Here is a 23,567-nt window from a genome sequence, read left to right as displayed (position 1 = left end):
ATCAATTGGCCAATTGGTTGGATTTATTGATCTACCATTCGGTTACTTGTTTTAGCCCAACATTATGTGGCCTAAATACTTGCATTCTCAACCTACTTCTGATTCACAGAGCATTAGTCTACTCTCACCCCAAGCAAATAGATGATTTTTTTGATTACCATCTAAATATTTTACCTGACAGAACTCCAAAAAGGGATGAAATGTATGTGTAATATATATATGTGTGTGTGTGTATGTGTATATATGTATATGTGTATATATTTGTATGTATATATGTATATATAAAAATATATGTGTATATATAATATAAAATACACACATGTATATATAGGCACATAAACTCATATATGTATATATTCACACACATATGTATATACTCCGAAACATACACATATATGTATATACATTCAGACACAGCCATATGTATGCATATATTAGGTAGATACTTAAATGGAACCTGGGCATCCATTACTTGCTATGGAGCCTATCAAAACTATATAGGGAAATAAAATGAAACATGACATTTTTCTATATTTATATATTGTAGTGAAGTGTTGAAACACCAAATCTAATTGTTGATTAAGAAACTGAAATAAATACCATCTCAATGGAGAACTAATATGAATTTTCTATTTGTTTTGTTGCCATTTGGGAAAATTATACTATCAACCCATGTTAAATGGAAAAGCTGCAAATGGGTTATAAATTGAGAACAAATAGCACAGGCTAAGAGTGCTCTGCACAACCTTTGAAAATGTCTTGATTCTAATTAAGTCTCTTCCCTTAGACAAACCTAGCCCTTAATGCCTTTTCAGAAGACAATCTGTTATGACGAAGTACAGGCAGGAAGAAGAGCTTCGGAAGCACAGCGAAGCTTAGTCTACTCCTTCCAGGTTGGTGTCGGCACCTTCGGGCAGCCCCTCTGCCGCTGCTTCCGGTGGGGGTGGGGGCAGCGCCTCTGCCGCTGCTTCCGGTGGGGGTGGGGGCAGCGCCTCTGCCGCTGCTTCCGGTGGGGGTGGGGGCAGCCCCTCTGCCGCTGCTTCCGGTGGGGGTGGGGGCGGCGGCCTCCTGGGCCCACAGGCGGGCACCCCAGCTGGAGTCGGCTCAGCTGGCCTGGCTGGTGGAGCCCAACCCTTAGCCTCCATCGCTGGGAGGGGAGCCTCGGAGGGGGACTGCGGGGCCTGACTGGGAGCTTCTGCCTCCGCCTTCTGGGGCGGCTGGTCAGCCTGGGCTGCTGCAGGGAGACCCGGGTTTTGGGCCTGTGCTCCCAACCCCGCGGGGGGATTCCCGGGCCTGGAGGGCAGTTCTGCCGCATGGCTTCCTTCGGCTTCTGCCGGAGGAGTTGGGGGAGGCCGGGAAGGGCATAAAGGGCTCCGAGGGGACTGTTCCGGCTCCCGCAGGGCCGAGTCAGCACCCCCTTGAGGACTGCCGAATTCCGGTTGGCTTTCTCTGGCCAGGTCAGGGGGTGACTCTGGGTGGGGAATGACCATGAAGGCTGTGGCCAGGTTTTTCACAGCGTTGTGAACGCTCTCGGCTTCCTTTGTATCAACCCCCACGCCCCCAGACACGGCGGACTCGGGCTCTTCGTCGGAGGTGTGCTGACCTCGGTCATCCGTTTCAGGCATTTTTGCGTCTCTAATTTTCTTGTACAGTTCATTTCTCTCTTCTTGTAAAGCTCGACAGAGGTTCTCCAGCCTCCCAATTTTCGTGACGAAGCACTCATATTCTTTAGCTCTCAGTGCTTTCTGTGATTTGAAAATAGTAGGAAGTGCGGGGGTGGGGGGGAGAAGCATAAATCAACAAAGCAAAATTGTCAGGATGCTCTCTGGAGATGAGCAAAACCATTTGCCCAGGAATCTGTCTACCAGACCCTGGGGCCTGACCGCTCGAGGTGGCTGGACAGACACCTGGCTGGGGCATCACAGCTGTTTCTCCATTGTGTGTGAGACTCGGGTAGAGTTTGAATCACTGTATCCTTTCCTTTGGGAGAGGAAGAGGGCAAAGCTTCTCTTTGCTCCAGCCCAGGGCCTCCAAAATCTTAAAGTACATGCATTTTTCTGCTTGCAAGACCGAGACGTCTTCCAGTGGCACAATGAGATGGAGGGGGACGTGGCTGTCAGCAGTGCCTCATCTAGTCTAGAGATAAACTGCTGTATGCGATTCCAGCAACTGTTTGATTTATGTTGGTGAATAATAAGCTCATCTCTTTGGAATTGGTTGCAATTTGGGACGAATTGTTAGAAGAGTAATTATAACGACAGAAACTCCCCACACACTAATTCATGATGCTGCCTGCTCAAACTGTTCAGTTCTTCTCTTTTTCTGTACAAAATGTTGGTGTGTTTGTGCATGAAATCATTCCTAATCATCTTACTCTTTGCCCCCACCTTTGTGCTACTTGGTACCCTTTAAGACTTTTTTTTTTTTTTTTTTTTCACTTTTTGATACGGAGAGACCTTTTCCTGTAAGCTCCGCTTCTTAGATCCAGGACCATGTACCTTTGCCTCAACATCTACAGAGCTTGACATACTATCTGTAATTAAATGGCTACTGGAAGAATTAAACAACACATCCCCACATCTGTCTATAAAGTAGTACATACCCTGAGTGCTCAGGCTGCTGTCTTCCCTCATAGGTTCAAATCAACTCACTAATATATTCTGCACCTGCTTTGTGCTAGGCACTAGGGAAATTCAAAGACAAGTAAGATGCTTGTCCTGTCTTTAAGGAATGCAGCTGGGCAGGCATGGAGCTGATTTGAGGACAGCTTTGGACTCAGCAAGTAGGCAGGTGACTTAGGGTCACAAAGCTCTTTGTGAATCTGGACCCGATTCCATTTTGCTCTAAATATTTTTATTATAATTTCATAGGTCACATCTCAGAAAAAAAATCAGCTCTTTTTCAAAGATTATAATTTGTACTATTCAATCATAATAATCTTCTGAGTATGAGTATTTGGACTGAACAGAGGAAAATAAGTTGGGGGAAGTCTTCTTACCTCTTCAATCATGTCCAGCAGAGCTTTGTTGCAGTTCTCAAACCGGGCTTTCCACATGGCTGTGTCCTTCTCTAACTTCTTCATTTTCTTAGTTGTCTACAGAAATTGGAATATTTTAATGTTAATCCAAAAGACTTAATATATCAAAAAAGGCTATTAGTTCCATATGTGACGCTAAGAAAAGTCCTTTTGTTTCTAGCTGCTGAAGCAAACAGGTCTGATGTTGCGGAATGAAGATTGAGTGGGGAGAGTCATATATATTTATGAATCATCTAGGTCAGTGTTGAACGAACTTATTTGGACCAGAGCCCATTCAGGAAGAAGGAAGCTCCTTAAGTCTGCCCTTCTTTTGTCACTGTATTTTCCTTAGTTTAAAGTAAAAGTAGCTTTATTTAGTCACAGGAATAAGCTTGTAATTTAGATTTCTTTCTTTTTTCTTTTCTTCTTCTTCTTCTTCTTTTTTTTTTACATTATTGAGTAAGAAACTATCAGTGGGAAAGCTAAACAGGCTCTTTACCATTAAAATGTTGATACTATCTGGGCACATCTGAAAAGTTGTTATGCAAAGACAGTTCTTTATTTTCTGTCTTTACATTTAAAAAAAAGTTCTTAGTTGAATACTAGTAAGTTATCATACAGTGTAATGTTAGTTGTAGGTGTACAGTATAGTGGTTCCACACTTCCATCCATTACCCGGTGCTCCTGACAACAAGTGCCCTCCTGCATTCCCATCACCTATTTCACCCATCCCCCCATGCATCTCCCTTCTGGTAACTATCATTTTGTTCTCTTTAGTTAAGAGTCTGTTTCGCCTCCCCCTCACTTTTCCCCCTTTGCTCTTTTGTTTTATTTCTTAAATTCCATGTGTGAGTGAAATCACATGGTGTTTGTCTGTGACTGACTTACCTCATTTAGCATAATACTCTTTAGCTCCACCCATGTTGTTGCAAATGTCATGAGTTCATTCTTTTTCCTATCTGAGTAATATTCCATTGCATGTATAAATATACCTCATCTTCTTTATCCATTCATCAGTCAATAGACACTTGGGCTGTTTCCATAATTTGGCTATTGTACATAATGCTGCCATAAACATTAAGGTGCTTGTTTTCCTTTGAATTAGTATTTTTCTGTTCTTTGGGTAAATACCTAGTACTGCAATTGCTGGATTATAAGGCAGTTCTATTTTTAACTCTCTGAGGAATCTTCATACTGTTTCCCATAGTGGCTGCACCAGTTTGCATTCCCACCCACTGTGCAGAGGGTTCTCCTTTCTCCACATCCTTGCCAACACCTGTTGTTTCCTGAGTTGTTAATTTTATTGCCATGCTGACTGGTGTGAGATGATATTTCTTTGTAGTTTTGATTTGCATTACCTTGATGAGTGATGTTGCGCATGTTTTCATGTGTCTGTTGGCCATCTGAAAATGTCTGTTCACATCATCTGCCCATTTTTAATCAGGTTATTCATTTTTAGGGTGTTGAGTTTTAAAAGTTCTTTATCTATTTTGGAAACAAACCCTTAATCAGATATGTCATTTGCAAATATCTTCTCCCATTCCATGGGTTATCTTTTAGTTTTGTTGACCATTTCCTTCACTGTGCAGAAGCTTTTTATTTTGATGTATTGATGTATTCCCTATAGTTTATTTTTGCTTTTATTGCCCTTGCCTTAGGAAGTGTATCTAAGAAGCTGCTCCAGCCAATGTCAAAAAAGTTACTGCCTGTGTTCTCTTCTAGGATTGTTATGCTTTCAGGTCTCCTATTTAGGTCTTTAATCCATTTTGAGTTTATTTTTGTGTATGGTATAAGAAAATGGTCCAGTTTCATTCTTTTGCATGTTGCTGTCCAGTTTTACCAAAATCATTTGTTGAAGAGACATTCTTTTCCCCATTAGATTTTCTTTCCTGCTTTGTCAAAGATTAATTGACCATAAAAAATTGTGTGTTTATTTCTGGATTTCTATTCTATTCTATTGATCTATGTGTCTGTTTTTGTGCCAGTACCATACCATTTTGATTACTACAGCTTTGTATTATAACTTAAAATCTGGAATTGCTATGCCTCCAGCTTTGTTTTTCTTTTTCAAGATTGCTTTGACTATCTCAGGTCTTTTGTTGATCCATATAAATTTTAGGATTGTTCTAGCTCTGTGAAAAATGCTGTAGGTGTTTTGATGCATTAACTGTGTAGATTTGCTTTGGGTATATAGACATTTTAACAATATTTGTTCTTCTGATCCATGAACATGGAAGGTCTTTCAATTTCTTTGTGTCATCTTCAGATTCTTTTTTTTAAAAGAATTTATTTTATTTATTTGTGAGAGAGAGAGAGGGAGAGAGCACAAGAGAACACAAACAGGGAGAGCAGCAGAGGGAGAGGGAGAAGCAGACTCCCCATTGAGCAGGGAGCTGGCTGTGGGGCTTGATCTTAGGACCCTGGGATCATGCCCCTGGCATCTTCTGTTTCTTCCATCAGTGTTTTATAGTTTCGGAGTACAGGTCTTTTACCTCTTCAGTTAGATTTATTCCTAGGTATCGCATAGTTTTTGGTGCTTGTAAGTGTAATTGTTTCCTTCCTTTCTTTCTTTCATTAACATATAATGTATTATTTGCTTCAGGGGGACAGGTCTGTGAATCATCAGTCTTATACATTTCACAGCACTCACTATAGCACATAACCCAGCCACCCCATCCCTACCCTCCCACCCCCAGCAACCCTCAGTTTGTTTTGAGAGATTAAGAGTCTCTTATGGTTTGTCTCCCCCCCAGTCCCCTCTTTTTCATTTTTTCCCTCCCTACCCCCCATGACCCCCCCACCCTGCCTCTCAAATTCCTCATATCAGAGAGATCATATGATAATTGTCTTTCTCTGATTGACTTATTTTGCTTAGCATACTACCCTCTAGTTACATCCAAGTCATTGCAAACAGCAAATTTTTTTGATGGCTGCATAGTATTCCATTATATACATACCACATCTTCTTTATCCATTCATCTGTTGAATGGACATCTAGGTTCTTTCCATAGTTTAGCTATTTGGACATTGCTGCTATAAGCATTCGGGTGCATGTGCCCCTTCAGATCACTACATTTGTATCTTTAGGGTAAATACCCAGCAGTGTGATTGCTGGGTCATAAGGTAGACCTATTTTCAACTTTTTGAGGAATTCTATACTGTTTTCCAGACTGGCAGCATCAGCTTGCATTCCCACCAACAGTGTAGGAGGGTTCCCCTTTCTTCACATCTTTGCCAACATCTGTCCTTTCCTGGCTTGTTGATTTTAGCCATTCTGACTGGTGTGAGGTGGTATCTCGCTCTGGTTTTGATTTGTATTTCCTTGATGCTGAGTGATATTGAACACTTTTTCATGTCTATTGGCCATTTGGATATCTTCTTTGTAAAAATGTCTGTTCATGTCTTTTGCCCATTTCTTGATTGGATTATTTGTTCTTTGGATGTTGAGTTTGATAAGTTCTTTATAGATTTTGGGTACTAGTCCTTTATCTGGTATGTCATTTGCAAATATCTTCTCCCATTCTGTCAGTCGTCTTTTGGTCTTGTTGACTATTCCCTTTGCTGTGCAAAAGCTTTTGGTCTTGATGAGTTCATTCATCAATAGTTCCTTTGCCTTTGGTGATGTTTTTAGGAAGAAGTTGCTGTGACTGAGGTTGAAGAAGTTATTGCTTGTGTTCTCCTCAAGGATTTTGATGGATTTCTGTCTCATTCATTTGAGTCTATTTTTGTGTGTGGTGTAAGAAAATGGCCCAGTTTTATTTTTCTGCATATGGCTGTCCAATTTTCCCAATATCATTTGTTAAAGAGACTATCTTTTCTCCATTGGACATTCTTTTCTGCTTGTCTAAGATTAGGTGGCCATAGAGTTCAGAGTCCATTTCTGGGCTTTCTATTCTGTTCCATTGATTTATGTGTCTGTTTTTGTGCCAGTACCATACTGTCTTGATGATAACAGCTTTGTAATAGAGCTTGAAGTCTGGAATTGTGATGCTGCCAACTTTGGTTTTCTTTTTCAACATTTGTCTGGCTCTTTGGGGTCTTTTTTGGTTTCACGCAAATTTTAGGATTATTTGTTCCATTTCTTTGAAAAAAAAATGATGGTATTTGGCTGGGGATTGCATTAAATGTGTAGATTGCTTTAGGTAGCATAGACATTTTCACAGTATTTTTTCTTCTAATTCATGAGCATGGAACATTTTTCCATTTCTTCGTGCCTTCCTCAATTTCTGTCATGAGTACTTTATAGTTTTCTGAGTCCAAATTCTTTGCCTCTTTGGTTAGGTTTATTCCTAGGTATCTGTGGTTTTGGATGCAATTGTAAATGGATTCGACTCCTTAATTTCTCTTTCTTCTGTCTTGCTGTTGGTGTATAGAAATGCACCTGATTTCTGTGCATTAATTTTATATCCTGACACTTTACTGAATTCCTGTATGAGTTGTAGGAGTTTGGAGTGGAGTCTTTTGGGTTTTCCACATAAAGTATCATATCATCTGCAAAGAGTGAGAGTTTGACTTCTTTGCCGATTTGGATGACTTTGTTTCTTTTTGTTGTCTGATAACTGTGGCTAGGACTTCCAGTACTATGTTAAATAGCAGTGGTGATAGTGGACAGCCCTGCCATGTTCCTGACCTTAGGCGAAAAGCTCTCAGTTTTTTCCCTATTGGGAATGATATTCGCTGTGGGTTTTCCCCATCGAGAATGATATTCTCTGTGTTTTTTCATAGATGGCTTTTATGATATGATATTGAGGTATGTATCCTCTATGCCTACACTGTGAAGAGTTTTGATCAAGAAAGAATGCTATACTTTGTCAAATGTTCTTTTAGCATCTATTGAGAGTATCATATAGTTCTCGTTCTTTCTTTTTTTAATGTATTGTATCACATTGATTTGCAGATGTTGAACCAACCTTGTAGCTCAGGAATAAATCCCACTTGGTCATGGTGAAAATCCTTTTAATGTAATTTTGGATCCTATTGGCTACTATTTTGGTGAGAATTTTTGTATCCATTTTCATCAAAGATACTGTTCTGTAATTCTCCTTTTGGATGGGGACTTTGGTTTTGGGATAAAGGTAATGCTTCCTCATAAAATGAGTTTGGGAGTTTTCTTTCCATTTCTATTTTTTGGAATAATTTCAGGAAAATAGGTATTAATTCTTCTTTAAGTGTTTGGTAGAATTCGCCTGGGAAGCTCTCTGGTACTGGGCTCTTGCTTCTTGAAAATTTTTGATTACTGCTTCAATCTCTTTACTGGTTATCAGTCTATTCAGGTTTTCTATTTCTTCCTGGTTCAGTTTTGGTAGTTTACATGTCTCTAGGAATGCATCCATTTCTTCCAGATTGTCAAATTTCCTTGTGCATAGTTGTTCATTATATGTTCTTATAATTGTATTTTTTTGTTGCAGGTTGTGATCTCTCCTCTTTCATTCATGATTTTATTAATTTTGGTCCTTTTTCTTTTCTTTTTGATAAGTCTGGCCAGGTGTTTACCAATCTGATTAATTCATATAAAGAACCAACTCCTAGTTTTGTTGATTTGTTCTACTGTTCTTTTTGTTTGTTTCATTGATTTCTACTCTGATCTTTATTATTTGTCTTCTCCTGCTGGGTTTAGGCTTTCTTTGATGTTCTTTCTCTAGCTCCTTTTGGTGTAGGGTTAGGTTGTATACTTGAGACCTTTTCGTTTCTTGAGAAAGGCTTGTATCGCTATATACTTTCCTCTCAGGACTGCTTTTGCTGTGTTCCAAAGATTTTGAACAGTTGTGCTTTCATTTTCATTTGTTTCCATGAATTTTTTCAATTCTTCTTTAATTTTCTGCTTCACCCATTCATTCTTTAGTAGGATGCTCTTCAGCCTCCATGTATTTGGGTTCTTTCCAACTTTACTCTTGTGGTTGAGTTCTAGTTTCAAAGCATTGTAGCTCAAAAATATACAGGGAATGATCCTAGTCTTTTGGTACCGGTTGAGACCTGATTTGGGATCCAGGATATGATCTATTCTGGAGAACGTTCTATATGCACTAGAGAAGAATATGTATTCTTTTGCTTTGGGATTGAATATTCTGAATATATCTCTGATATCCATTGGGTCCAGTGTATCATTTAAAGCCTTGATTTCCTTGTTGATCTTTTGCTTAGATGATCTATTTCAGGGAAGGGGTCATTAAAGTCACCTACTATTATTGTATTATTGTCTCTGTGTTTCTTTGATTTTGTTATTAATTGGTTTATATAATTGGTTGCTCCCTTGTTAGGGGCATAGATATTTAAAATTGTTAGATCTTCTTGTTAGATCATTTAAGTATGTATAGTGTACTTCTCATCTCTTATTATCGTCTTTGGCTTAAAAATCTAATTTATCTGATATAAGGATTCCTACCCCAGCTTTTTTTTGACATCCATTAGCATGGTGAATCGTTTTCCACCCCCTCACTTTAAATCTGGAAGTGTCTTTGGGTCTAAAAAGAGTTTCTTGAATTTCTTTGAGTCTAAAATGAGTTTCTTGCAGACAACATATCAATAGGTCTTTTTTTTTTTTTTTTTCTTTAATCATCCATTCTGATACCTGTCTTTTGATTGGGGCATTTAGCCCATTTACATTCAGGATAACAATTGAGAGATATGAATTTAGTGCCATTGTATTTCCTGTAAGGTGACAGTTATTGTATATCATCTCTGTTCCTTTCTGGTCTGTTACTTTTATGCTCTCTCTTTCTTATTGAAATATTAAAAGGACCCTTTTCAATATTTCCTGTAGGGCTGGTTTGTTGTTTGCAAATTCTTTTAGTTGTTGTTTGTCCTGGAAGCTTTTAATCTCTCATTCTATTTTCAATGACAGCCAACCTGGATATTTCTTGGCTGTATATTTTTCTCGTTTAGTGCTCTGAATATATCATGCCAGTCCTTTCTGGCCTGCCAGGTCTTTATGGATAGGTCTGCTGCCAATCTAATAGTTCTACCATTGTATATTACAGACCTCTTGTCCCGAGCTTCTTTCAGGATTTTTCTTTTTGTCACTGAGACTTGTTAGTTTTACTATTAGGTAATGTGGTGTTGACCTATTTTTTATTTATTTTGGGAGGTTCTCTGTGCCTCCTGGAGTTTGATGCTTTTTCCCTTCACCAAATTAGGGAAATTCTCTGTTATAATTTGCTCCAATATTTCTTCTGCCCCCCCTTTTTCTTTTTCTTCTGGGATCCCAATTATTCTAATATTGTTTTGTTTTATGGTATCACTTATCTCTCAGATTCTCCCCTCGTGGTCCAATAGTTGTTTATCTCTCTTTTTCTCAGCTTCTTTATTTTCCATCACTTGTTCTTTTATATCACTAATTATTTCTTCTGCTTCATTTATCCTAGCAGTAAGAGCCTTCATTTTTTATTGTCTGTCATTAAGAGCTTTTTTATTTCAACTTGGTTAGATTTTAGTTCTTATATTTCTCCAGAAAGGAATTTTTTAGTATCTTCCAAGCTTATTTCAAGCCCAGCTATCACCTTGATATTCATCATCTGACATCTTACTAATGTCCATATTGATTAGGTCCTTAGCTGTTGGTACTGCCTCTTGTTCTTTTTTCTAAGGTGAATTTTTCTGCCTTGTCATTTTATCCAGGTAAGAATAGATGAATGAGAGAACAAAATACTAAAAGAGTAGCAATGACTCCAGAAAAATGTACACTAAACAAATTGGAAGAGACCTAAAACCGAGGGGTGAAGAAAGGAGGAGAAAAATAATATATATATGTATATATATACATATATATATTTTATATATATAAAATATATATTTATAGATAGTATATATACATTATATAATATAGTATACATATAGTATATTATATATATTATATGTATGTGTATATATATACACATACATACATACATACATATTAGACTTGTGAATAGAACAGGGCCATACACTTGATTTTGGGTACATTTTGCTCTGTTAGAAGAAACTGTATTCCAAAATTTTAAAGAAAGAAAAACTTATATACAAAAATAAGTTTAAATACAATGAAAGGATAGAATATGACTATAAGAACGAAAATTTAAGAAGATTATTGAAAAGGTACTGATAAGATAAAATGGTTTAAAAACGTTAAAATAGGGGTCCCTGGATGGCTCAGTGGGTTAAAACCTCTGCCTTCGGCTCAGGTCATGATCCCAGGATTCTGGGAATGAGCCCTGCATCAGGCTCTCTGCCCAGCAGGGAACCTGCTTCCTCCTCCTGTCTCTCTGCCTGCTTCTCTGCCTACTTGTGATCTCTGTCTGTCAAATAAATAAATAAAATCTTAAAAAAAAAATGCCTGGGTGGCTCAGGGGTTAAGCCTCTGACTTTGGCTCAGGTCATGATCTCAGGGTCCTGGGATAGAGCCCCACATCGGGCTCTCTGCTCAGTGGAACAGAGAGGAAATATGAAAGAAGAAAAATAAAAAAATATAGAATAAGAAAAAAAATAAAAAATTTAACTTTGAAAGACTAAAGAATCATGGGAAAGAAGCCACGAATTCTATGTGCTGTATTCCCGTAGCTCTGAAGTTTTACAGGTCTTATTGATTGGTGAACTTGGTCTTAGCTGGATGTTCTTGCTGATCTTCTGGGGGAGGGGTCTGTTGCCATGATTCTCAAATGTCTTTGCCCAAGGCGGAATTGCTGCCCTTGCCAGGGGCCAGGCTAAGCAATCTGTTTGGTTTTGCTCTTGGGAGTTTTTGTTCCCTGAATGCTTTCCGTACTGCTTTGGAGGACAAGAATGAAAATGGTGCCCTCCCAATTTCCAGCCCCTTATGAACTGAGAGCTCTGGGCCCCACTCCTTAATTCACCATCAGAGATTCACCCCCTCGTCTCTAGCCACACTCTGAGCTCACCTGGCCTGTGACTGAGTGTTTCTTTCTTTTGTTTTTATTTTTTTTTCAAAGATTTTATGTATTTATTTATTTGACACAGAGAGAGAGAGAGATCACAAGTAGGCAGAGAGGCAGGAAGAGTGAGAGAAGGGTCAGCAGGCTCTCCACTGAGCAGAGAGCCCGATGTGGGGCTCTATCCCAGGACCCTGAGATCATGACCTGAGCCAAAGTCAGAGGCTTAACCCCTGAGCCACCCAGGCACTCTGACCAAGTGTTTCTATCTCTGGTGCACAGCCCCATTCAGAGTTTCCAAAACCAGCTGATTCCTGCCACTTGTTCCCTTGCCACTCCTCCCAGAGGACAAAGGAAGGGATCTCTCCAGATTTGCCACTTTTGGGGTCACTGCTCAAAGAGCAGTGGCTTGACTGTGCCTCAGATCACAGTTTAAGGTAACCCCAAGCTGAAAGCACCCCCGCCCCAGCTCCTTCTCTGCAGCCAGCTTCCCCACTCTGATTCCTGGGTGCTCTGCTGCACTCAGACAGCACTGGTCTTTTTGTGATCCCGTGGGTCCTGAGGCCACACTGTCCCTAGGAGGGCTCCACCCCTGCTTAGCCTCTGGAATGACGTTTCTCAGTGGAGTAGATTCCTAAAAGTTCCAATTTTGTGCAGTGTTTCTCTACTGCTTGCTGGGAGTTGGCTCCCTACCCCCCCACAGTTTCTCTTCCCTATGTTGTCTCAGATTCACTTCTCTACACATCCTACCTTCCAGAAAGTGGTCAATTTTCTGTTCCTAGCATTGCTGCTCTTCTTTTCAATCTCCTGTTGAATTTGTAGCTGTTCAGGATGGTTTGGTAACCATCTAGCTGAACTCCTGGGACCTGATGATATATATATCTCCTCCTCTGCCATCTTGCTTCAATACTGATTGGGATTGTTTTCTTAATAATCTCTTTCTGTTGAATCATTATTGGTGCAGAGAAATGCAACATATTCTGTGTGTTGATTTTATATTCTATGACTTTACTGAATTTGTTGATCATTTCTAGCAGTTTTTTGGTGGAGTCTTTTGGGTTTTCTATATGTAGTGTCATGTCATCTGCAAATAGTGGAAGTCTGACTTCTCCCTTTCTGATTTGGATGTGTTTTATATCCTTTTGCTGTCTGATGCCTGTGGCTAGAACTTCCAGTACTATGTTGAATGAAAGTGGTGAGAGTGGACATCTTTGTCTTGTTGCTGACTGTAGAGTGAAAGCTTTCAGTTATTCCTCACTTAGGGTAATATTAGCTGTCGGCTTTCATATATGGCCTTTATTATGTTGAGGTATGTTCCTTCTGAACCTGCTTTGTTGAGGGTTTTTAGCATGAGTGGATGTTATACTTTGTCAAGTGCTTTTTCTGCATCTATTGAAATGATCATACATGTTTCTTGTCCTTTCTTTTGTTAATGTGATGTATCACATTGATTGCTTTGGAAATATTGAACCACCCTTGCAACACAAGAATAAATCCCACTTGAACATGGTGAATGATTTTTTAAATGTATTGTTGGGTTTGGTATGCTAATATTTTATTGAGAATTTTTAATCTGTGTTCATTGGAAAGTTGGCCTGTATTTTTTTTTTTTTTAAGCAATGTCTTTATCTGGTTTTGGTATTGGATAATGCTGGCTTTGTTGAGTGAGTTTGGAAGTTTTTCTTCCTCTTCTATTTTTTGGAATAGTTTGAAAAGAATAGGTATTACTTTTCTCTAAATGTTTGGTAGAATTTGGCTGTGAAACCATCTGGTCCAGACTTTTGTTTGTTGGGAGTATTTTAGTTACTAATTCAATTTCTTTGGTGGTTATCAGTCTGCTTCTTCCTGTTTCGGTTTTGATAATTTATATGTTTCGAGGAATTTCTCCATTTCTTAGTTGTCCAATTTGTTGGCATATAGTTTTTCAGTGTTTTCTTATAATTGTTTATATTTCTGTGGTGTTGGTTGTTATTTCTCCTTTTTCGTCTTTGATTTTACTTATTTGGGTCCTTTCCTCTTGTTTTTGGTAAGTCTGGTTAGAGGTATATCAATTTTATTAATTTTTTCAAAGAACCAGCTCCTGCTTTCATTGGTCTATTCTATTGTTTTTTTTTTTTTAAGTTTCTATATCATTTATTTGTGCTCTAATCTTTATTCTTCTTATTAATTGTGTTAATTATTATTTTTAAAGAAAAGTAGACTACCACATGCAGCACCTCATTTGGATGTGTCTGGAGTCTTGGAAGCTTGACTACCCCACCTTTGCCTACAAATGGACCTTGAGAGCTTATCTGGGTTCTGGCAGGGGAGTGCAACTGCTCGTATATCCCTGACTAAAGAATGTCCCTCTTCTATTGCGACACCCACCTACCCAGCCACATCCACTGAATCAACCCTTGTGATCAATGGGGTGATAGATGTTGCGGCCAGATCACCCTCACATCCTCTGCTCTAATCTTTATTATTTTCATCCTTCTGCAGGTGTTATGCCTTTTTGTTCTTTTTATAGCTCCTTTAGGGGTAAGATGAGGTTGTTTATCTGGTATTTTCCTCGCTTCTTGAGATAGGCTTGTACTGTTGTGTACTTCCCTGTTAGGACCACTTTTACCACATCCCAAAGGTTTTGGTTTCATTTTCATTTGTTTCCATGTATTTTGAAATTTCTTCTTTGATTTCCGGTTGACCCATTCATTGTTTAGTAGACTGCTGTTTAATGTCTATGTACTTATGGTCTTTCCAAATTTTTCTTGTCTTTGACTTCATAGCATTGTGGTCAGAAAAGGTGCATGGAATGACTTCAATCTTTTTGTATTTATTGAGGCCTATTTTATGATCTAATATGTGCTCTATTCTGGAGAATGTTCCACGTGCACTTGGAAAGAATATATATTCTGCTGTTTTAGGATGGAATGTTCTGAATATATCTGTTAAGTCCATCTGGTGTAGTGTTTCATTCAAAGCCACTGTTTCCTTGTATGTTTTCTGTTTAGATGATCTGTGCCTTGATGTAACTTAAAGTCCCCTACTTTTGTTGTATTATTATTGATTAATTCCTTTATGTTTGTTATGAGTTGTTTTATTTATTTGTGTGATTCTATGTTGGGTGTATAAATATTTACCATTATTATATCTTCTTGTTGGATTGTCCCATTTATTATTTATATAGAGCCCCCCCCTTTTTTTTCTTTCTTGTTACTGTCTTTGTTTTAAAGTCTAGTTGGTCTAATACAACTTTTGTTACTCCAGCTTTCTTTTGACATCCATTTGCATGATAAATATTTCTCCACCCCCTCACTTTCAATATGCAGGTGTTTTAGGTCTAAAATGAGTTTCTCGTAGGCAGAAGATAGATGGGTCTTGTTTTTTTAATCCATTCTGACTCCTGTATCTTTTGATTGGAGCATTTAGTCCATTTACATTCAAATAAATTATTTATAATAGATATGTATTTTTGCCATTTCATTACTTGCTTTGTGGTTGTTTCTGGAGATTTTCTCTGATCCTTTGTTGTCTCTCTCTTTCATGTTTTGCTGATTTTCTTTAGTGATGTATTTGGATTTCTTTCTCTTTGTTCTTTGCATGTTTATTAGTGATTTTTGATATATAATGATTACCATTAGGTTCATATATAACCTCTTCTGCAAATAGCAGTCTATATTAAGATGATGGTCATTCAGGATTGAACTCATTCTTTTCTCCTGTCCTTCCTACGTTTTATATATATGTTGTTATATTTTATACCTTTTTAGTGAGAGTTCCTCAATTGATTTTTATGGAAATACTCATTTTCACTGCTTTTGTGTTTCCTGCCTTTATACTCTCACTTTAGGTCTCACCTTTGGACTCAAAGAGTTACCTTTAATATTTCTTGCAGAGCTGGTTTAGGGGTCATGAACTTCTTTAGTTTCTGTTTGTCTTGGAAACTCTTTCTCTCTTTCCATTCTGAATGATAGCCTTCCTGGATTGAGTATTCTTAGGAGCAGATTTTTCCCATTTAGCACTTTGAATGTATCATGCCACTGCCTTCTGGCTTGCCAAGTTTCTGTTGAGAAAGCTCTAGCTAGCCTTATGGCTTTTCCTTTGTAAGTTAAGGACTTTGTCTTGCTGCTTTTAAGATTTTTTTTCTTTATCACTATATTTTGCAAATATAATTACAGTGTGTTTTGGTGTTGGCCTGGCCTGCTTTTGTTTATTTTGATAAGAGTTCTCTGTGTCTCTTGGATCTGGGTATCTGCTTCCTTCCCCAGATTGGGGAGTTTTCAGCTATTATTTCCTCAGATAAATTTTCTGTCCCCTTTTCTCTCTCTTCTTCTTCTGGGACTCCTATAATATGAATGTTATTACGTTTGATGGAGTCACTGATTAAGTTGATTCTCATGTTGCACGAGTCTTCTTTCTCTCTTGTTCAGCTTCTTTACTTTCCATTACTTTGTCTTCCAGGTCACTAATTTGTCCTTCTGCTTCTTCCAGCTTGATGTTCATTGCAACAAGCCTGTTTCCAATCTCATTTATTGCATTCTTCATCTCTGATTCTTTTCAAACTCTTTCATCTCTGTGATTTGATGAAAAGATATCAGTGGTGTCTTCTCTTCTTTTCTCAAGCCAGTGAGTATTCTTATGACTGTTGCTTTAAGTTCTCCATCAGGCATGTTACTTATATCTGTTTTGCTTGGGTCTCTGGCTGTGGTCTCATCTTATTCTTTCATTTTGGATCAATTTCTCCATCTTCACATTTTGTTTAAGTCTTCTTCTCAGTGTTATAAAGGCCAGTTATGTCTTCTGCTCCTGAAAATAAGGGCCTTATAAAGCAAAGGTCATTTAGTGCCCAGAGCCTGGTGCTTCAGGGAAGGTCTCCAGTGTGTGCTGTGGTGGCTGGTGTCTGTGCTGTGCTGCTTCCTGCAGGTAGCTCTGCATTTATGCTGAGGGGCAGAGGAGGAAAATGGTGCTGGCCAGCTCCTTTGTTTCTGGAGAGGTGTTTCAGTGAACGCTGCCCCTCAGGGACACACTCTGAGAAGAGTGAATAATCTCCTCACTGTGTGCCCCAGGTGCTCTTCACATTGCTGTTTCCACATTGTCTACCCTGGTTTTTTTGTGTGCTTCTTTCCAGCCAAGACTGCTGGCCTTAAAAGTCCAAGCTTTAAGACCCGCTGGTTGCAAGAACTCACAAAATTTAGCCCCTCTCATTTTCCAAGCCAATGGCTTGGGGAAATGCTCTCCTTGTGCATTCCCCTGTGTGCTCCTCTCTGTCACTCTCTCACCTTTCTCTATGACCACAGCTCCCTCTGTACTTCCTACATTCTTTGATGTTGCCCTCTTTTCCTTTTGGTTGTAGAGTTCATTCTGTCAGTCTTCAGGTCAATTTCTAGGGTATTTAGGATGGTTTGATAGCTATCTAGTTGTGTTTGTAGGATGACATGAACCTGGGATCCTCTTACTCCACTACCGTCTTCCTGCTCCCTGTCTTTGCATTTGTAGAGTGTGGTGGGATTCATATAATGCGATTACATGCACTATTAACTTCATCCTTGAAACAGTCTCATAAGGAAGGTTCTGTTTTCACCTCCACTGATCAGTGGGGAAACTGAGGCTCAAAGAGGTGAAAGAATATTCAGGTGAGTTAGCAGAAGAGTGGGACTAGAGTTATTTCATTCCATTTAATACAACATATGTGGAGTATCTGCTGGTAACCTGTAAGGAGCTGGGTACAGAAGATACAGATGTTAATAAAATGCAGCCCCTCTTTTTTGAGCCTGAAACTTTTTGTTGGATCTCTGCTCTGCTTGGACGAAGTGAAGGTCAGGCATGTAATCAGGTGCAGTTTCTTTGGAAGAACCATACCTGGACACTTGCTGCTCTGTGCCATGCTGTCTGAGGCTGTGTATGCCTGGAGGCCAGAGACTGGGCCCAGGCTGTTAGCCCCTGGGCTCTATAGAGAAGCTAGGAGAGACTTGAATGGCTTTTAATTTTGAGCATCTTAACAAGTTAGTAGTTTAGATACTTTTTAAAGTCAGCAACCTCTTTAAGAATTTGATGAAATCTATGGAACCACACTCAAAGAAATACAATATGCAAATCAGTTTGTGTGTGTGTGTGTGTGTGTGTGTGCGCGCGCTAATTCTCAAGTTGACTTTAAAAGTCTATAAATAAATTCCAGATTAAAAGTTCCTGTTTTAATATTTATTCCAATCTCAAAAATAATTTTGAAATAAGCAAAAACACTTTTCTACTCTAATATTTATTCTAGTCTTAACACTCCATAGTGAAAAAAAGATTTTTGAAAAACAGATAGAGCCATCTTGGAGTGAATAAGTTATAATTTTAACAAGTATTCACCTATTTATGTTGGTTAACTGAATTGTGAAATTTATCATATAATTTTAAGAAAAAAAATTAAAATTTATTTATTAAAGAGAGTGAGCAAGTGAGAGAGCATGAGCAGAGGGAGAGGGAGAAGCAGACTACCTGCTAAACAGAGAGCCTGATGTGGGCCTTGATGCCAGGATTCTGGAATTATGATCTGAGCTGAAGGCAGATGCTTAATTGACTGTGCCACCCAGATGCCCCAAGAAAATGTCTTTAAAAGGATGCTTTGTGCACTTGAAAAAAGTTAATGCCAGTGCCTGTTAAGAAACACAGTTCTGATACTGATTTTATTTTGGGAAAATATTGTATTGAATAAAATTTAAACATTATGTCTAATAATAATATTTAGCACCTTATATTTGTAAAAGATTATAAGAAAGTTTAAAACCCTTGAAAGGCACACTAATTTATATTTGAACTTCACAATCTGGTAAAATAGGGAACGGAAATGGTATCTTAATGTGTATATAAGAAAAATAAAATTGGAAAGAAGTTAAGTGGATTGTCTAGTGCTACTTGAGGAATGACAACACACCTAGAATTTGAATACAGGCTTCCTTCTCAATCAAGGTACTGTCAATTATAATGTACTACATATATTCTCTTCTAAGAAAGATTGCATGAAATGGTTTTTCTATTCTAAAATTCTCCTGTTGCATATTTTTATGAAAGTTGTTTTTTCAGTCTCTAAAAATAAGATTAAAAAAATTAGTATAAACAATATAGTGCTAAATTGCCAGTTCTTGTCTTCCCCCCACCCCCACCCCTTTGCTCTCCATGGCCGAAAAAAGGAAAATATTCTTTCTCAGAGTGAAAATGTATCCTAGTGTTTTTGGACTCTTTCTGAGATTAATTCATCAGAAAAATACTTACCAATAAAAAATACAGTCTAAATCTTATTTGCATGTGTAAATGTTTCATTACTTTATGAAATGCACTGAAGTATCTTAATGAGAGAAAAATACCCCCCCAAATACCCCCAAAAACCCAAAGGAGAATTGCCTGTCAAAGTAGAAAACATTAGGATTTTGTGGGGGATAAGTAATACTCACTTTATCCATTTCCTGTTTGAAAGTGGCAAACACTTCATTGCTTTTTGTTAATGTGTTCTGGAACTCTTCAAATCTTCCAGAGTAGAGGGTAAGCTGTAAATATGAAAAAAAGTGGATCCATTTTAGGGTTGCTTTCAGAATGCTTCCAGAACAAAACAACATGTCGTTGTTCATTATTTGAGAAGAAAAATGACTTAAGGGAATTCTCAATACAATATTAGTAGTATGTTCAGTTTTTTAATTTACTATGAGAATAACCTAAGTCAGTGAGTATGACTGAAGTACATTTTTAAGGAAAAATGAAAAAATAGCATGTGTCTTTGCCATTTCATTATATCATAACTTACCAACAAACCTTTATTGAGCACTGAACTACGTATTGACTCTATGTACAAAAACATTTAACACATGACTACTGTTTTTGAGAGTCTTGTGCTCCTGATAGGAAGATAGTCTCAAAGACAGCTTGACTGTGGGACAGTGAATACAAAGTGCCAGCTCCATTAAGGACAGTGCCAGTCAGAGAAGGAAGTGAACATGGCAGGTGATCACGTGAGCCTTGTTTTTGTGGAGAAGGCGAGCCTTACACTTACCTGGAGTGCGAATGTATAAGAATGAAAAGAAGTGGTAGAAAAGGTGGACCAGACATGAATGGCTGCCATTATACAGCTTGGTCCACACTGAGCAGCCGCCCTTTACATTTTAGTCAAGTTGGTTTTGTATGTTTATGAATACAGTGTTCTAGCCAATAGCAGTTAAATGTCCCTTTTCATCAAAATCAGTTTATTATACCAGTTTTCTACAGATGGAAAGAATGAGTCTTGAGGAAGGAATGCCTTTTCTAATATGCATAAAATACTAGACATCATATGGGTTAGGGTTGGCAAGTGTGTGGCTCACAATGGGAGTGGTACCTTGTACCTCTCTATCTACATCCTTATTCCAAGGCTTGTGTTTGGGGTAGGAATAAAGCAGGGCAAGGAAAAAGAGTGTGTTGCTAGAGACAGTAATGCAATAATAAAATGTTGTTTTCAAAAATGATTTTAGAATAGCATGCTTTGAGTGAGTGGAGATTTAATATAGATGGTACATCTTAGTAAAGCCTGAATTTTCAAATGAGTATTTGGTACTGTTGGATGCCTGGAGCAGCTCCAACTCCTCAAATGGGCACCAGATGACTAGCTGGTGGTACTTGTGACACTGTCATTTCAAAAGCAGAAAAAAACAAATGACTGGAAGCCAATAGATTGGAGAGTTCTTAGTCTTGGGGGTGAGAGGTAGAGAGAGTATGGGACTGAACTCCTAGATCCCAGAAAATCTGCTTATCTAGAATGGCTTATTCTCAAATGTTTTAGAATAGCAGAGCTTTTACCATAGTAAACAAAAACAATGAAATGATAATATAAAACCTCTCCACGGGATAAATTTTCCCAAAGTCAAACAATGGCTGACCATCACCTTAAAATCACACCTTAGCTCTGTGAATATGTGACAGGGCAACTCTAGTGGTCTAAAATTTGTTTCTCGTGATTCCTTGGCACACAGGTTAAAGAAGCCTGAGTAAAGGAGCATCAGGGAAGTCATGGCCAGGAAGGTACACCAGGGTTTTACACACACACACACACACACACACAGCACATAAGACAAGCGTTAACTCATTATGTGCAACACACTCTTTACCTATTCAATTCTGTTTTGTTTTTGTTTTTTTCAAAGTACTTGCTGGGATCCACTGAGTTGATTTCAGGGCCCTGAGTAGGTCAAGCCCCATAATCCGAGAATAAGCTTGTATGGGACTGGCTACCTACACTGCACATGATCTAGTGGTCTAGGGTGGGAACAGCTACTCCAGGATGATCTTCTTCACCTTCTATTACAAAATCCGTTCCTTTGCATTCTTGGTCCTATCTCCTGTTAAGCTTCTTTTTCTGACTTTCTCTCCTTTCTTTTCCACACTGCTCAGTAATTCCTGAAGAGTTACAGGAGGGTGGCAGATATTCCAGTCTCCTGGGCAGGTCCTCCCAAACCCACTCTTGCAGCCCTGGAGTCGCAGACTGCCCACAGGAGGAGCGGGAGTGGGCGCATGTGCCGCCCACCTCCTGGGCACAACCTTGTCAGTATCAGCAGGGACAGCCGCACCCAGCTTGGTCAGCTTCTGCCCTTCCTTTGGGCAGAACGTTCTTTCGGGTGTATACATTGGGCAGATTTTGTTTCTCTTCCTCTTGTTTTCTTGTGGGATGGAGAAGGCCGACACACCCCGAGTGCCAGGAAGTGGTGTCTCATTTCATTACCCCTTCTCCTGGCTTTTTCCTAGGGACCATTTCTTTCTTTTCCTTTTTTTCCCCCTCAACTTTCTTTCTTTCTTTCTTAATTATATGTAATATAAGATTTACCATCTCAGTTATTTTAAGTGCACAGTTCAGTATTGTTACTTCTATTCACGTTGTTGTGTAACCGATTTCCAGAACTATTTCATCTTGCAAAACTGAAACTCAACACCCATGAAACAGTTAAAGTCCTCATTTCCCTTCTTAGAACTATTTTTCATACTCAGCTTTTCTTCCTATTTGACCTCTTTGTTGTAGGTGGCAAAAGCTGTGTGGATTATACTTTTCTCAGGTAACCAACCCTAAGGCTCTTTACTTACACTAACTAAAAAGGGGCACTTCCTGTTTACTTTATGCCAGTTTGCTTGGTAGTACCTCCCCTCTCACTACTATGCAGACATGGTGCATGTTTGGTTTCATGTGTCATATGCCTGCTCTTATTTTGGTATTGCAGAGAGGCATGGAAGGGACATCCAGAGGTCATCCACAGTACTTCTGCCAGAGGCAGAAATAGGAACAAACCATTTTAGGGTCAGTAAAAACAACAATTTGCTCCAACATTTTCACTTTTGAGTGAGCAACACATACCTTCTTTTAATGAGCACCGAATTTTAATGACAAACTTTCATAGCATATAGGAAATAGAAGCGTGTCTAGGAATCGTCTTAGCAAACCTGTGAGATTTGTTTGGGGAACAAGTCCAGTTATTACAGTAGTTGCAGAGTAATCTCCTTTTATCCTCTCTACGGAAGGTGAGGACTTTGGGGTTTAAAGGCTATGATTACTATCTTTAGCAATTTACTCGGTGATCTTCCCCCTTGGGCCGTATTTTTGTGGCTGCGTCATTAGTACTGCTGACTTTCCACATCCACCATCTTCATCCGTATTGATCCAGTGAACACTCTATTTGTAGTGACAATTGCATCCCATTGATCATTGCTGACATTTACTCTGTTGCCTTGGTTTGTATAATTGAGAGCCAGACATCCCTTCCCTAAGTGAAAACCATGCCCCAAACTGGCAAGCTGTTGTTTTATGGCTGAAAGTGATTTTGTCTAGTAAAACACAATCTGTCCTTGTTATTTCCCTTGCCCAGACCATAGAAGTGGTCTCAATGGACTTAAGACCTTTGTCTCTGACCACCCCGCTCCTTCAAAGAAACTGTAAAACCAAAGGAAGTGTTTAAAGGCTAAGCACACTGACCTGTAGTAGATTTTGTTTCTCAAGGTTTAAAGGTTTTAAAAATATAATGTTGCTACTTTTCAAGAACTTTAAACATGATTTGACATAGGACTTGGGGACCTCTATATTCTTCTTGAAGATTAAGTTATTACTGGAGTTTTGAAAAGTGCCTTGAAGACAAGAGACATACAAGGGAGGGTCCTTGCAGAGAACCCACATGATGGAAAGTAGAGGATAAGTCAAGGTCAACCTAGCTTGGGGCCACTTGCTTCAATCCTGGAAGTTCTCTGCCTTCAAGAACTAGAGCTGGACAGGGTCTGGAGATCGTCTTTTCTAGCTGTTCTTCAAATTTTTTTTGCCCCTACAGACTCCTTTTGTCTCATATATCCCTATGTAGATCCTTACATATGAAATAATAGTTGTATTAGCTCATACACTAATTGTTAGCATGTTAATTAAAATTATCATTATCACTAGATTGCAAATTTAATTAGGCAGGGACTTTTGATTCTCTTATTGACTAGTATATCTCCAACACCTAGAATCTGGCTGAGCACTGAGTGGGTACTCAATCAATACTGGTTGAATTAATTATACTTCTTATGGGCCAGGCATGGATCTAAGTGCTTTGCATGCATAACTTGAAAACAAACTGCATATATTACATATTCATTTACTCATTTTCCTTTTATAAACTTAACCAAACACGTGAATAATTGCCCTCCATAGCTGCTGAGGGAGTGCTGATAGAATGTCAAAAACAACTATA

The 23,567-nt window shown here is 38.7% G+C and overlaps 1 protein-coding gene across 1 annotated transcript in view; it reads right to left on the bottom strand.

Moving 5' to 3' along the window:
- Positions 1 to 361: 361 nt before the first annotated feature.
- Positions 362 to 23,567, bottom strand: part of TXLNB (taxilin beta) — a 64,081-nt gene continuing 40,875 nt past the window's right edge. The window contains exons 8-10 of the mRNA XM_004740315.2: positions 19,290 to 19,382; positions 2,999 to 3,094; positions 362 to 1,745 (exon numbers count right to left, since the gene is read on the bottom strand). Of these exons, the coding sequence (XP_004740372.1) occupies positions 876 to 1,745; positions 2,999 to 3,094; positions 19,290 to 19,382 (1,059 nt within the window). The 3' untranslated portion in view covers positions 362 to 875. The remainder of the gene's footprint in view (positions 1,746 to 2,998; positions 3,095 to 19,289; positions 19,383 to 23,567) is intronic.

The sequence above is a fragment of the Mustela putorius genome, unplaced genomic scaffold (assembly GCF_011764305.1).
Source record: "Mustela putorius furo isolate JIRA1106 unplaced genomic scaffold, ASM1176430v1.1 tig00003863_pilon_pilon_pilon, whole genome shotgun sequence".
NCBI lineage: Eukaryota > Metazoa > Chordata > Mammalia > Carnivora > Mustelidae > Mustela > Mustela putorius.
The sequence above is the reverse complement of the archived record's forward strand: the minus strand, read 5'-3'. Positions and strand labels throughout refer to the sequence as shown.